A 15,183-nucleotide genomic window follows, 5' to 3' on the forward strand; every position below is an offset into this window, starting at 1 on the left:
ATTTACCAGCTGTGCAGTATGGCCAAGGACTTTAATAATCCAATTGTCTTTCTAAAGGAACAAGTGTTATATATATCTTGAATATGAGGCAGCTGCACCAATTTGTTATAATATCATTATATAGTCGAATATTATTTTACAATGGGGGTGTCAGTTTCAGAGACTCAAATTTAATTCCTTGTCAGTACACAGTCTGCATGCACTTGTGTCGGTTGTTTGGTAAAACTAAATATCCATTACTAAACTACTTCCAGAATGGATTTCTGCTCTGGGTCACAGGATGCTTATATAGGCTCTGCATATGTTCCAGAAACATTTTCAGAATGCATGTAGCACCTAATTCAGTGCCAGAACATCACTACAGTCTTAATCACATATTGCTTATCGTTTGAATGATGTGAGATGTTCCTATTGCAGAACGGACTATGATGTAACACATTTGTATAAATAGACTGTATACAGTATAGGGGGTGAAGAGACAAACATAAGACAATTATAAAGGTTGGGGATTCATAGACCATTTATTGCCAGATGGCAAAAATGTTTAGAAAAAAAATGTAGATAGCCTCAGGGCAACACTGGTGTTTTTGTCCGCTTCCTAGCTACTGGCTGACTCCACCCTGATGTTGCCAACCCATTTTATCCTCTTGAGAACAGCAAAGGCAGTTGGTATCTTTAGCAGCAGCTAGGTGATTGAATATCATCTGGGTCATCCAGTTTTGGAGAGGAAAATGACAGATGTGTGAACTATTGTGCAATCTTGATGTCCTTTCTCTGTGTCCCTTCAATATCAGTTTCAATTATGTCTGTGGTATATTCACTCATATTCTTGACAGTAGTAATAATTGTTTTAGTACTTTTATTAAGATAAGTCTACAGTATTTTATAGAAACAAGGAAATAATAATTCCATTCAAAAATGCAGTTTCAGGTTTAGAAAATAAATGGATAGAAATCAGATGGAAAAAAACATTAAATCATAGATGTATATATGTGGATAAAAAAATATAAAAAGACTATTAAGGGAATGGTTACTAAAATGTTGGTGGGGCAGGGGTTGGTATTGCTGTCTCACAGTTCCACAATGCTAGGTTCAAATCCCAACTCAATTGCAACCTTTTTAGAAATGACAAATCCTCCTCCTTGTGTTTTGCATATTTTTTATAGGTACTCCTTTTTTCTCCCAAATTCCCAGAATCACACGGGTGTGCTGACTGTTGAATCTAAGGTGACCCAGAGTGAATTTCATTGAATGCGGTATTGGCCATGCTCTGTCAATCAGGGCTGGTTCCTGCCTTGCACTCAAAAGAGCAGAACAGGCACCATACTGTTATTAAGATAGGAGCATTAAGAAAGAAAATCAGTAAATGAAAGTTTAATGCATTAGCACTGAACACAAAAATGTTTCTAGTAATTTACTATTTAATTATAACTAGCATTCGCTGGATATCTTTTGCCAAAATACAATTCTTGATTAGCTATGATAATGTTATTGGATATTATTTTACATGTAACAAAATATTGATTATCTTTATCAAATGATACAAAATTTGAAAAAAGAATTAAAGCATTATATGCCTTATTGCAGTTTGAAAATGATAGTGGCACAGTGTTCATTGCTGCTAAAGTACCTCATATCATGTAGGTTTGAATTCTAAACCTTGCCTGGCCTGTGTGGAGTTAGGCCACTCTCCCAGTGTTCATATATTTTAACTTACTATATGAAGTTATGTCCTAAATTGAGGTGTTACTTTTATAAATTAAAAGAAAAATAGTGTGTTCTTGGGCGGCATGGTGGCGCAGTGGTAGCGCTGCTGCCTCGCAGTTAGGAGACCTGGGTTCGCTTCCCGGGTCCTCCCTGCGTGGAGTTTGCATGTTCTCCCCGTGTCTGTGTGGGTTTCCTCCCATAGTCCAAAGACATGCAGGTTAGGTGCATTGGCGATCCTAAATTGTCCCTGGTGTGTTGTGTGTTTGTCCTGTGGTGGGCCTGCGTCCTGCCCGGGGTTTGTTTCCTGCCTTGCACCCTGTGTTGGCTGGGATTGGCTCCAGCAGACCCCTGTGACCCTGTAGTTAGGATATAGCAGGTTGGATGATGGATGGATAGTCTGTTCTTGCATTTTAAAATAGAGGTAATTGGACTGTTTCCAAACATGAAAACAAATACCCTAAAATTTACTAAGCACGCTATTTTTCAAGCCAAGAGTGTTACTGAGTATTGATTCACATCTTGAGTTTACACAAATATTCCAAAATGGCATATCCATGTCATTTTTAGGAAAGACAAAAGCAGAAGGCAAAACAGTTTTGTTAGATTTAAACATTTTAAAAGAAGACTGGCTGTGATTTTCATCCTGTTGATTGTCTACCTCTGTAACCTTTCAGTGCCAATGGTGTGGATTATTCTTTAAAATGTTACCTCCAAGAATTGTTATTTACATTATTGATTACTTATGTCCAGATGGGAATTGCTGTCTCTGTTCTACACACAAAATGATAATCAGTAAAAAAAAAATCACACAAGAACTTAGTCTTTAACTATGCATGATAAAAAAACAGTTAAAAGTTTATTTAAAATTTCCACTAATCACAACTCAGAACTACCTCATCATATTATATGCTTGAGTAAATTTTTTCCAGGAAGAAACAGTGAAACATACTAATTATGTATACTCATATTGTCCTTGGTTCTTTTATTAGCATATCCTCAGCTTGCGCTATGACATTCAATAATTGGTTTGCAGCACTTCAGTCTGAATGTATTTTGACTCTATTGCATAATTTGCCTTTTCTCAATATTTGTTTTTATTGTGCATGCACATTACACCTAAGAAAGTACATAATGCTGAGTGTTGATTGGCACTGTGAACTTAGTATTGTCATCCAATTGGTCTTGGCTCTTTCAAAAATCTAAGGTTTTTGTAAAAATGTAGCTCATTATAACCAGTTCAGCTCAGAATTACTGTTATGAATACAAAGTGGAATAAAACTCTAACATGTCCTCTTCACCATACATGTCCTCTTTACCAACACGCATGATGCTGCCCCTCAGTGGGATTCTCGCTTTACAAGCTATACAAAATAACAAAACAGAATGTTATATAAGTAGGTGCCATTTAGAAAAAAAATCACCATATGATTTGAGTATGTACGAGGTGTGGCAGAAAAGTAATGAGACTGGCAACACTGCAAGCGATCTGGCAACGCTGCGCTGTTGTCCTTGATAGAGCACGTGTATCAGTACCCTCCCATAGCTCAGTGCGAGTTTCAACTCCTTCCGTTAACTACGTGATTTTTGTGACTGCTATTAGCGAAGTTGTGTTTTTGGTTGTGCGTCACGCAAAATGGAACAGCGGAATTTGGAGCAACGTTGTGCCATTAAACGGCAAGTGTGACGTTTGAAAAGTTAAAACAGGCCTATGGGGAACATTCTTTATCCCGAGCTCAGGTTTTTTCGCTGGCACAAAATCATTTTTGGAAGGCAGAAAACACGTTGAAGAGGAACACCGTTCAGGGAGGACTTCAACTTCGAAAACCAATGAAAACATCGAACGTGTGAACACTCTTGTGAGATCAGACCCTAGTTTAATATTAAGAATGTTGAGTGAACAATTAAATTTGAACAGATTTACCGTTCATCAAATTTTGACTGAACATTTGCACATGCGAAAGGTCTGTGCCAAAATGGTGCCAAAAAACTGTCCTCTCCATAACAGAATTTTTGACCTCAAAAGGCATTTCTGTGGTTCCCAGCCCCCTTATTCACCTGACCTCAGTCCGTGTGACTTTTTCCTTTTTGCTAAACTGAAAAATGTCCTCAAAGGACGTCATTTCGGGACTTTAGAAAACATCCAAAAGAGTGTAACGGACATGCTGAAGACCATACCGGTTGAAGACTTCCAGCGCTGCTACCAACAGTGGGAACAAAGTCTCCATCGGTGTGTAGCTGCCCAAGGGAACTACTTTGAAGGGGATAACATTGATGTTTAAAAAAATAAAAACTTTGGTAAATAAAAAATCAGGCTCATTACTTTTCTGCCACACCTCGTATCTCAGCATTTCTCAACCTTTAAGTATTTGTGACCCGAGTTTTCATAACAGTTTTAATCGCGCCCCCCCTAACATTTTTTTTAAATGTAGGTGCATATTTTATTATACCTACTTTTATCAACATTTATCTAACTCTATATTTATTGTTCTAGTATCAGAATGTAGTTTAACTTAATTTGTTTTGGTTTCAACAGATGTTTTTTTCATATTTTTGATTCTTGTTTTCTTTTTTTCACATCTTCGCGCCCCCCTAGGGGGTCTCGCCCCACAGGTTGAGAACCACTGATGTATCTGTCATTGAACCACAGTATCTGTCTCTGATTCATTATGTGTCTCAGCATTATTTATATCATTTTAAAGCCAAGGCAAAGTATGCAGCTATGGAAATCTGGGAAATGTGGTGTGAATGACTGAGAAAACGTCAAAACACCACCCACGACAGCTGCTGTGAGTAGGTAAGCAACAGGAACATTTCCTTACCTCAAGAAAATAGTAGCAAGCATCTGTGGTAAGGTTCATTGCTTTTGTTTTCACAGGCGTGACTAATAAATGTAAAAGGCACATTTGTGGCTTCAAAGTCTATTTGGTAAGCTTTAAGGATTTTATTTTCATTTGTAGACCACAGCAATTATCACCTCCATTTTAAAACATAAGAACAAGGTAGGCATTTTTAAAATTTCATAAAAATACTTCACTTTAGAAGACAATTTAATGTTGCAAATTAAAAATATACCATGTGTTCTAAAAGAGAGTAAGGACCACAACAAAACAGAGGTGTGAGGCTTTTAAGAGGTTCATGAGCCAGGTTGAGACTCCTTTTCCTGTCTGGAAAAAGTCTCAACTCGGCCACCACAGGCCTGAAAAGGTTGTAAACCACAGAAGTCAACTTAAATGTCCGAAAATATTCCAAGAGTCTCTCCAAGAAAAGAAACTGTAAAAACCTTTGGTTGAAGAGACAATCACAACAAACTTTACAAAACAAGAAATACTTATTCAAAATAGCAAAAATGCCAGAAAAGCTCAAAAAGCAGCAATGGAGAGCTGCCAAAAGGCAATCCTGTGTAAAGAAGTCCCAATACGTAATCCAGAAAGAGAATTTCAATAAGCTAAACAGAAAAAGATAAATACTAGAAAATCCATAAAGAAACACTAAACTAGCAGAGAAACAAAACACCACACCTGAACTCTATTAGCTCTGACCTAAGTAGCCAAAGTGATGCTCAGAAGTTGTGATGTCAGGTTGTCCATGTCTCTTGGGTATCACTCACAAAATACAAGAAACACAGGAAAATATCCATTCACACATGGAAACAAATATTTATATCTTAAATAATTAAAGGTCACTAACAAAAAGGAAACTAAGAACAAAGAAGAAACAAGGAAATTTAATAAATAACAATAACAACATTAAATACATAATAAATAAACATGTCAGGGCAATAAGCCTGGCTGAACCATAACACCAAGACTGTGAAGAAATAACTTTGAATTGAAAAATACTGAAATTATCCTTTAAAGATAGTGATCGAAAGACAGACCCCTGAGGGACTGATGACCTCATTACACATGAAACATTCACTTCTTATCTGTGCTGTTTGTTTCCTGCTGGTTAAACACTGAAAAATCTTCATCAACCCCACAGTTTGCTCCTGGCATTAACATCTCTTGGAGCTGTAATGGAAATTTGTGAAGCTTTACAGTAACTAGAATAGCTCCTCACAATTCAGGCTTGCCAGGTCAGGAGGATTCCCTGATTTCAGGAGGAAAATCAGAGCAATGGTGAGGAAGAGTTCCATAGGGTAAAATATGGGGAGACAAACATGTAACATAAGGTAATATCTTAAAAATAAGGAGGATTTGTGTGTGTGTGTGTCTTACCTTCCATGTCTTCTCCATTCCAAAATGCTCAATGAAAGCATCATCCAAAAATAACCAACACACTGTATGCTGCTACATCCACCTGTCATGGTTCCACCCACTCATTTTGGAGCTTGTATTTGATAGGTTAGGGGTCAGAGTGCTTTGAGAGTGACAGGTCAATTGATCAATGCATGCTTATCCCACCCTAGCTTTGTTAACTCTTCTTACTTTATTAACAATATTCAGATTTCCAGCTAAGCATTAAAGCAATTCTAGGCCTGGCACTAGCTTGCAGAGTTCTGCAATGCTATTGTATTAACATCACAAAATTAGAATTGAATTATTTGGTATATATTGTATATAAAACAGCATGTGTAATGGTAGCCCCTATAGCATTATGCTATAGGCAGTGATTAAATGAAGTACAGAACCAAAGTTTACAGGTAGGGTCTTTATTATTTAATTGATCAGTTTTGGTTTTCTGCATTTTTGGCTTACAGATAAAACAGTGATTACATGCTATATTTTAGGATAAGCACTGTCTTGAGTTATTCTATCTTAAAATGAAATTGTACATATCAGATTAGAGAATATTGTGCTGTATTTACATGTTTAAAATGTTGTTTCATATGTGAGATTTAAATACAGTAAGTTCGTTGTCAAAAGTTGCCCAAAACATGACAATCTTTTGCAGATGGCAACTAAAGCCCAACATCAGGCTACATAATTTTCTTATACAAGTGACAAACCCATTCTTTGCAATACAGCAATGTCCTGTGGTTTTGAAACAGCGTTTACTAAACATGTAAATTACTAAATATTTTTTGAAAATAATTTTTTCATAATCCCAGGAAAATTTTCAAAATGGAGGGGATTAGCTTGCTGAAGGGGTGACTTTGACTGTAGTACCTAACAATGCTGCCACTATTCCTGGTGAGTTTTCAGTTTACATTTGAAGCATAACATCTCGATGTTAGCACATCATACCATTTTAGATTTAGAAAATACTAGGGGGTTTTGACCCCTGCTCGCTTTACTCGCCAACCCCCCTGCCTGCACTATGCACCAGCAACTTTGCATCTCTGCCGCTCGCAAACAAGAAAACTTTTAATTCTTGCGGATAGGCCTCTTCATTGGGAAGAGACACTACTTTTCCCTAATGGCAACACGAATTAGATGATCTACAAGTCTCCGACTTAAAGTTTAAAGCCAAACAATACCTACATACTTTAGTTATATCACCTATGTTCATATATTCAATCTCTTTTCACTTTTACCTTTTCATCAATATCGTATTGAATTTTGATTCCGTGTTTGGAATTACATTGTTACAACGGAACATATAACTGCCTGTGAGTGAATATTGTTTCTTTCTCTCTACATGAACTATGTCTGATAATAGCACTCACACAAATGAGAAATAACTGAACCATGTGTGTGGTTCTAAACGTTTTAGATGTGGGCAGGACTTTTCCAAATCTCTTTGTGTAAAGTTTTGTCTCGCGGGACTTGATATTTTCTCTCGCGGGATTTCACTTTCACCAAACAAGCAATCTTCTAATTCTCACGGATACGCCTCTTCATTGGGAAGAAACACTGCTTTTCCCTGATGGCAACACGAATTAGACGATCTACAAGTCTCCGACTTAAAATTTAAAATCGAAAAATATATATGATCTCTTTTCACTGTTCCATTATTTCACCGATTAATAATTCCCATTTGTTTGCGTTAATGCGATCTTTACTATCATTTTTTTGAGACTTTCGAATTTTCGTACTTTCATTATCTCTAACCTGCTCTGCATGTGTATCACGCCAACGTTTTTGAATTCTTTATGACATTCTACTTTGTCATTTACTCTTTGTCTTTTATTTCCCGGGCGTGGTTAGATCTCTTGGCACAAAGTCTCATCTCACAAAACATGAAAGTGTCTCTCTTCAAAACATCATGTCTCATCACAGGATAAAAAGTCTTGTCTCCCAAGATTTATCCTACGATAAAAAGTCTCGTCTCCCAAGATATTTTTTTATTATAATAGAGAGATATTATTGCAATCTCAACATAAACTTCCAGTTCCAACAGGCTGAAGCCAGGATTGCCAAGTCACTGGGAAAATGTTAATTTTTAGAAGGAAATCAGTTTTGTAGGGGGAAGAGGGAAGAGTTTCATGAGGGAAATATGGAGGTACAAAAATATAACATGGGGGGATTTCTTAAACAGAAGTGGGTTTGTATGCAAATTACCTTCTTAAGGAAGTACACTTCCATAACATCCACATTTTCCCTACCTCCAAATGCTTGATGAAACTATCATCCAACAATAACCAACATACTGAACAGCCACCTGCCATTGTTCCACCACTCATCTCAAGGCCACATGCATAGTTGGCTAGGAGTCAGATTGGTCTGGGATTGATGCACCATCTACGAACAGAATACTTGTCCCACCACAGTCTGTACTCAACCTGTAAAATTTCTAACTTTATTAACCAAAATCAGAGTTCCACCTAGATGCAAATGCAAATCTAGGACTGGTATGAGAATTGTAGAAGAAAAGAATCAAATCTTTTGAATATGTTTCTGTAAAACAATTACCATTTGTAATGTCAGCAGTAAATTGAGTACAGAACCAGAGTTTATACAATATGTAGTGTATTTATTATTTAAATGATTATCTTTGCGTTTCTAAAATTGTTTGGGTTTGTGATTAGTGAATGCATATATTTTGGGATAATCATGATTTAGAGTTGTTCCATTTTACAATGAAACTTTATATCGGAGCAGAGACTACTGCCTTTACATGTTTAAAATTAAGTTTACATGTTATAAAAAATGTATATACAGTGAGTTCCATTAAACAATATTATCATTAAGGAATATATTCACCAAGGTTTTTCATTAGCATGGCTGTTTATCAAGTCAAATATTTAACCTGTTTTGGATAGCAAAAGGTGCCAATCATTTGCTGATATCTGTCATGTAGTGACAAACTTGGTATTCTTTTGCAGATGGAATACAGGAATGCACACTGGCAGTCAGAAGAGATCTTTCATTAGAATAATTTTAAATATTTTACTACAGCTGTAACCACAGCTAGCAATGGCAACATAATTTACTTGAATAACTGACAAAACCTTCCTTTACAATAGCTGAGTACTCCTGTTTTTTTGACACAGCATTTATTAATTGTGTAAATTACTAAACAATATTTGAGTTTTTTTTTATTTTTCTTTATTTTTAGCTTTTCAGAATATGGAAACATTCCCACAATGTTGGAAAATTGGTGGGCTGATGAGGGGATTTTGACTATAGCACCTAGTAACCCTGGATGAAGCATTTTTCTGTTAATTGCCAGTATGTCAACTGATTATTTCAATCCATTCTGTACATTGGCTCATTAGAAAACATAAGAAACTTGACAAACGAGAACAGATCATTCAGTCCATCAAGTCAGTTTGTTTAGCTAATAGGTAAGCTATCCCAGTATCTCATCCAGATTCTTCTTAAAGATTTTCAAGGCTTATGCTTCAATTACATGTCTCGGTAGTTTGCTCCAGGGTACCATATCTCTTTTTTGCATAAAGAAGTGCAGTCTTAAATGTACTTTCCCTTACTTTCTGCTGGTGTCCTGGAGTATGTGATTCACTGTTAAGCTGAAATAATGTTGCAGGATCTACTTTATTAATGGTTTTAAGGATGTTAACAACATGGATTAGGTCTCCATGCAGTCTCCTCTGCTGAAGATTTAACAGATTCAATCCTCCGAGTCTGTCAGAGCAGGACGTGTCCTTGAGTGCACTTGGTTGCTCTCTTCTGCACAGCTTCCAGAGCTGCTATGTCTTTCTTGCACACAATACTCCAGAGGTGGTCTTACTAGTATATTTTATAGTTTGAGCACAATGTCTCTTGACCTAAATTCAACAGTTTTTATGATATAACCTAACATTTTGCCTTTTTAATTACTTCTGTATATTATCTAGTTGATTAAAATGTTGCACCAAAATATACCACTAAATCCTTTTCAGGGGCTGATTCTTGTAATGACAGTGTGTCCCATCTTTTAGTTATAACTGATGTTCCTTTTATCCATGTGAAGCACATTGCACTTTTTAAAATTAAAATGCATTTTCTACATGTTCGTCCAATTCTGAAGGTTGCTGGGGTCTTTTTGATTTTTTGTTTTTTTTGCTGCCTCCTCAATGTCTGACATCCCTCCAGTTCTATAAATTTCACAAGTTTACCCACTATAACAGAATCAATGTCATTAATATAAATCAGAAAAAGTAATGGTCCAAGTACTGCGGGACTCCACTGAGCTTGCTCCAAGTGGAGCATTCTCCCGTTATATGTACTCTTTGTCTCCTGCCTGTTAGCCAACTAGAGATCCAGTTTTGTAGGTTAACTCTGATACCTACAACTAGCGCCAAGTAAACCTCGTATTTCGTATCATCAGGTTATTTAATTAATATAAGCCTTTACTATTTGCAACATCAAGTTCCAATGTAGGTGACGATCAATAGTTGGCGGAGAGATTTTAGAAATCCCTTGAAGACACGAGGGAAATGTAACGCAGCTTAAAGATCACGAACGTGACACCGGAAATCAGAATCCTCGGCATTCAAACCGGGGGGCTCTGGTTGCGTTAATTGCTACCCTAAAAAGACGTACTGATACAAATCGAATATGAAATACATACAAGATTAAATGAAATGACAATCTTAAATTCTGCGATCGCCATATAGGATACCCATCAATCGCTATGTTCAATACAGTTTGAAGCGGACTCCCTCCATACTCTGTAGTCCGGCGGACTGGGGAGGCAGGGCCGGCGTGTAGGAGGCGTTTGATTGGCACGGCGGCCATCTTCCCGCCGGCCTCCCCGCGCTCATTGTGTGTGAGACTCAGTAAACACGGACCATCGGAAAGGCTGAACTTGTGCTTGGAACACCGCTCGTCGTCCAGTTTTCTTGGGTAAGCGCATTTTCAACCAAAAATCGGTGTGATATTGCCCTTCATCCTACTAAGAACTGAGGTTAAGAGAAAAGTGATTGTTTTTGGGGTTTTGGGCACAAAACGGGGTCCATATTAAAGCATAAAAATGGGTCTTCGGCTGTACTTGTGCGGGCGAAAAAAACCCACAGTTCGATGTGGATATGCGATATATTTTAATGTACCTGACGAGTCTGTACTTCCTAGAGAATATAGTTCATTTATAATTTTCGGGATGTTATGGTGATTTTTCCGTCGTTGAAGACTATGTTTGTATCCTATTATGGCATATTTTAGGTTGATTTTCCGTCATAGCCTCCCTGCTGGATAGTGTTGCTTGACTTTCGGGCCCGGCAGCGTTTCAAACGGCAGCCATTGTGCCGTGCATCACAGGGGCGGGACAAAGTCTGTGCTCGCTGGATGATTGGCTGGAATCGAGCTACCATGCTTAGACATTGGATACCTTGAATGCCAGGTACAACAAGTTGATTGAAGGTTTTTAAGAGTAGATGGCCTATCTTGGGATATGTTTAGCTCCGCCTTCTCACTGAAACGTTGAGGAGGATTGGCTGTAACTATTGTCACGTGTTGTCCTTTATTTCTGCTCTATTATTGCGGTATTTTATAGGATAAAAAAATATATTTTTCCGTTATGGGTTTTGCTAGACACATTTGTAGTAGTAAGATTTGAATGTGTGTTTTATTTAAAGCAGTATTATTGACAACGGTGATTTTTTTAATTCTACGTAGATATGCAAATATCAGTTGGTGAACTCTGAGTAAACTAGCTTCCAATAATTGTGAAGCTTTAGTCGTATTATTTATTGTGGACAAAACGCTTGATATTTGAGGATGTGAGCAGTTGCGTGTTTGTTTGTTTGTTTTTTTTTTTTTCAACTTTCTGGGAGTGAGATATTCTATGTATCCAATCATAAAAGCTGATGTGATGTCCACGGAAGCCTGTCTGTTTGTTGATTGGCCATCTTCAGAGTGATTCCGCCCACCGCCACCTTTTCCCCGCCTCCATACCTATTTCTTTCTTAACTGAGATTGGGCGGAATTTATTTGCGGGTTGTTTGAAAAATTGAGTGGACGTGTTTTTTCTGTCAGACCCGATAACATTTTTGAGATTAATCGTCGGTCTTTCAGTAAAGATACGCCATAGTGGTGAGGTGAGAAACCATAGGTTTGGAATAGGAGGTGATCGTAATCTTACTTTTTGTGGTAAGACGCTGGGGATAATTTGAAGATGACCTGTTAACACTCTCATTGTATCGTAAACCTGTTTATATCCCCATAGTTTTACATGTGCCGGGAATGTGATTAATTGTTCTGCATGCATGTGTTTCTCCACCTTATTTTATTAATCATTTTGGTCAGTGGCGTGTGTTTTTACCTCCTTGAGATGTAGAACGCGGGTTTTATTTTTCCTTAATTTTTGGGTGGCTGACATGTTCTAGGGCGCCGGATTTGGACTTGTGCATTTGATTGGTTACGCAAATTAGCCTCGTGTGAGTGAGCTGGCCGCGCGTTGGGTGAGTAGCCAATCTCCGTGTTTGTTCCTGCTTCATATCAGGTGGATAGTTAAACGAAAAAGCAGCGAATTGGATTAACGGTTTTGAGAGTGTTTTGGTTATTTTTTATTCAAGATTATTTATAAGTATATTCGTTTAGGTATCTAATATGATGCATAAAGCAACGTCAGCCGCATAAGCCTATTTAATATGGGTCAATATTTAATCAAACCCCTATTCATTGCATAGTTTGGTAAGTGTTAACTGCATTCTTTACTCTTTGTTCTGTAGTTTTACCTGACCAGATTTTGGAATGGCTCGTACCAAGCAGACTGCCCGTAAATCTACTGGTGGTAAAGCACCTCGCAAGCAACTGGCAACAAAGGCTGCACGCAAAAGTGCTCCTTCCACTGGAGGTGTCAAAAAACCTCATCGTTACAGGTGAAAAATGCTATTTTGATCAGAATCTTCAGATGTCTTAAAACAACATTTGTGTTTATGGATTGTTGATTTAGTGGCATATAATCTACAGTTTCTTTTGGTCAATTCAAATGATTTAAAGATAATTTCTGTTTACAGCCATTTCAGTTGTATACTTTGGGTAAACTATTTTGTACCAATAAGACTTATTTTACAGCTGATTTAAGAATATGGTCTTCAGCAGGTTGACTTTACAGTTGGAAAAGAACAGGATGCCTGAACATTTTCTATATATTCCTTTTTTCATAGGCCCGGTACTGTTGCTCTGCGAGAGATTCGCAGGTACCAAAAATCAACGGAATTGCTGATTCGCAAATTGCCTTTCCAGCGACTGGTGAGAGAGATTGCCCAGGATTTCAAGACTGATCTGCGTTTCCAAAGTGCAGCAATAGGCGCTCTGCAGGTGAGATGGGCTTGATCCTTTAATGCTGAAGGCTAGTAAAACAGTGGTGTGGAAGAGGTTTTACTTTCTTGAAACTGTGTGTTGTGAAATGTCATTACAATTTCAATAGTTTTTTTTGTTTTTTTTTTCCCCCCACTTATGTAGGAAGCCAGTGAGGCTTACCTGGTTGGTCTGTTTGAAGATACCAACCTCTGTGCCATCCATGCCAAGAGAGTTACCATCATGCCCAAAGATATCCAGCTGGCACGCCGCATCCGTGGTGAACGTGCTTAAGAAGGAGGCTGAAGACGTTAAAGAAAACCCTACAATTCCCTTTACTAAATCTTCTATAGTACAGACTCTAGTTTTTCCTACTTCTGTTTGTAGTCTTTTAGATCATGGGATCTGTGTTGTTAAGTCTATTAGTCCGATAAGAGCCAATTTGGAGGCACCCTTTTTGTGCATGTAATAGCTTTGCACTGATCAGATGGTGTCAGGTTGACAGGGAGAGGGCATGAGGGTTTGATTAGCTGTTTTCTGCAGCAGGGTGCTAAGTTAACTCAGCCCTGTCCTCATCTCCTGGCCTGTGTTTTCTACCCTAATTTAATTATTCAATGAGCAGCAGGTTCCAGTTCAAACAGAATAAGCAGTGCTGTAGATGTTTCCAACTCAGGTTGTATGTATCATTTCTTTGTGTGATTTTATGTAGCAAAGGAGTTGTAAAGGCTATCAAGGAGGGAACCTTGGCAAATCCCTTGGTGATTTGTTTTGATGTACACCTACCAGCAATCAAGTTTGTCAGAGCAGATTTATAGGCATCTTCATTGCCAATTTCCTTTTTTATGTATTACTTTATGCGCAGTTAGACAAAATTGATAACTGCCAGTTTCAGGGTGTTGCTAGATTTAGCTCAGGTGCTACGAGGTCACTCTGTATTGGTCAGCAGGGATTTTTTAAACTTTGTTTTAATTCACAATATGTGTGCAGGGGTGTTACAGAGTAACATTTGTCTGTACAATTCTGAACTGAGGGCAGTTGACCAGTGCCTGGAGTCTCCCTGCTGCTCACTGGCCTGTTCTGATGAGTGCAAGCAAAACATGTTTGAAGCCAACACAGTAATCTGTTGGGCATTTCCTATTATAAAATTTTTCTTTTTTGTATTTTTTCCTTATTTTTTCATAACTCGTGAAATATGGGATTTTTTTGATTTTTTTTTTCAGTGCTTGGTTTTATACCAAAGCTTCACTAAATGGCAGCCAGGGGACTAGTTCTCCTTTTTAAGGCTCTGTATCAAATATGCATTCACAGTTGTATCGCCTGCCTTGTTTTACTTTGCAGGTTTGTTTCATATATATGCCTTTGTGTTTCTTGATAGGAATGATGTGTTACTATAATTATAAATATATATATATAATTTTTGTTTTCTATTTTGATTTAAGTGTTTCAAGCATTTGAAGCTGATCTTTGTAATTTCCAGATTTCTGATATTAAAGTGGTAATAAATAGACGGTACACCAAAATCACTCTGATCCTTTTATTTGTACTTTGGTCAAAGTCTGAAATTTTTCTGTTGTGGACAGTGGCTCTTATTGTATTTGAGGTGGTTTTTACACTTTCCTGCGGAGGTCACTGTAATGGTCTCATTTTGAAGGGTAGTAGGTGGCATCTCAGAATTTGCATACACCTTTTCTCTGTTATGAAAGGTTTTCCCCCCCAATAGTTTGCTTTGCTATGAAATTTTAGACTACTACCATACATCAACAAGAGTATTTTGTTCTGTTAAACACTGGTAAGTAAAGCTTTGGTCCCATCACATTTGTATTTCTTACGGTGCTAGGTGAATAAGGATCTAATGCAAAAAACTGAATTGCCAAAAGCTTTGTGTGGTATTAATATACTACTAGAGCCGCTT

General features: G+C 37.6%; 1 protein-coding gene across 2 annotated transcripts; it reads left to right on the forward strand.

The window, feature by feature from the left end:
- Positions 1 to 10,751: 10,751 nt before the first annotated feature.
- h3f3c (H3 histone, family 3C) lies at positions 10,752 to 14,791 on the forward strand. Of its 2 annotated transcripts, none has more exons than XM_039760595.1 (4): positions 10,752 to 10,877; positions 12,701 to 12,850; positions 13,139 to 13,292; positions 13,437 to 14,791. In XM_039760595.1, the coding sequence occupies exons 2-4, from the start codon at positions 12,723 to 12,725 to the stop codon at positions 13,563 to 13,565; spliced, it is 411 nt and encodes a 136-aa protein (XP_039616529.1). In that variant the 5' UTR covers positions 10,752 to 10,877; positions 12,701 to 12,722; the 3' UTR covers positions 13,566 to 14,791. The 2 variants fall into 2 exon arrangements, with proteins under 2 accessions (XP_039616529.1, XP_039616530.1); XM_039760596.1 differs by lacking the exon at positions 10,752 to 10,877 and adding an exon at positions 11,982 to 12,067.
- The last annotated feature ends 392 nt before the right edge of the window (positions 14,792 to 15,183 follow it).

Source organism: Polypterus senegalus, chromosome 8, assembly GCF_016835505.1.
Source record: "Polypterus senegalus isolate Bchr_013 chromosome 8, ASM1683550v1, whole genome shotgun sequence".
Taxonomy (NCBI): domain Eukaryota; kingdom Metazoa; phylum Chordata; class Cladistia; order Polypteriformes; family Polypteridae; genus Polypterus; species Polypterus senegalus.

Bases quoted from the DNA above. Each gene is read 5' to 3' on its own strand.
- h3f3c (XM_039760595.1), top strand. From the start codon at position 12,723: ATGGCTCGTACCAAGCAGACTGCCCGTAAATCTACTGGTGGTAAAGCA. The intron at 12,851-13,138 runs GTGAAAAATGCT...CTTTTTTCATAG, and splicing joins AAAAAACCTCATCGTTACAG to GCCCGGTACTGTTGCTCTGC. The intron at 13,293-13,436 runs GTGAGATGGGCT...CCACTTATGTAG, and splicing joins CAGCAATAGGCGCTCTGCAG to GAAGCCAGTGAGGCTTACCT.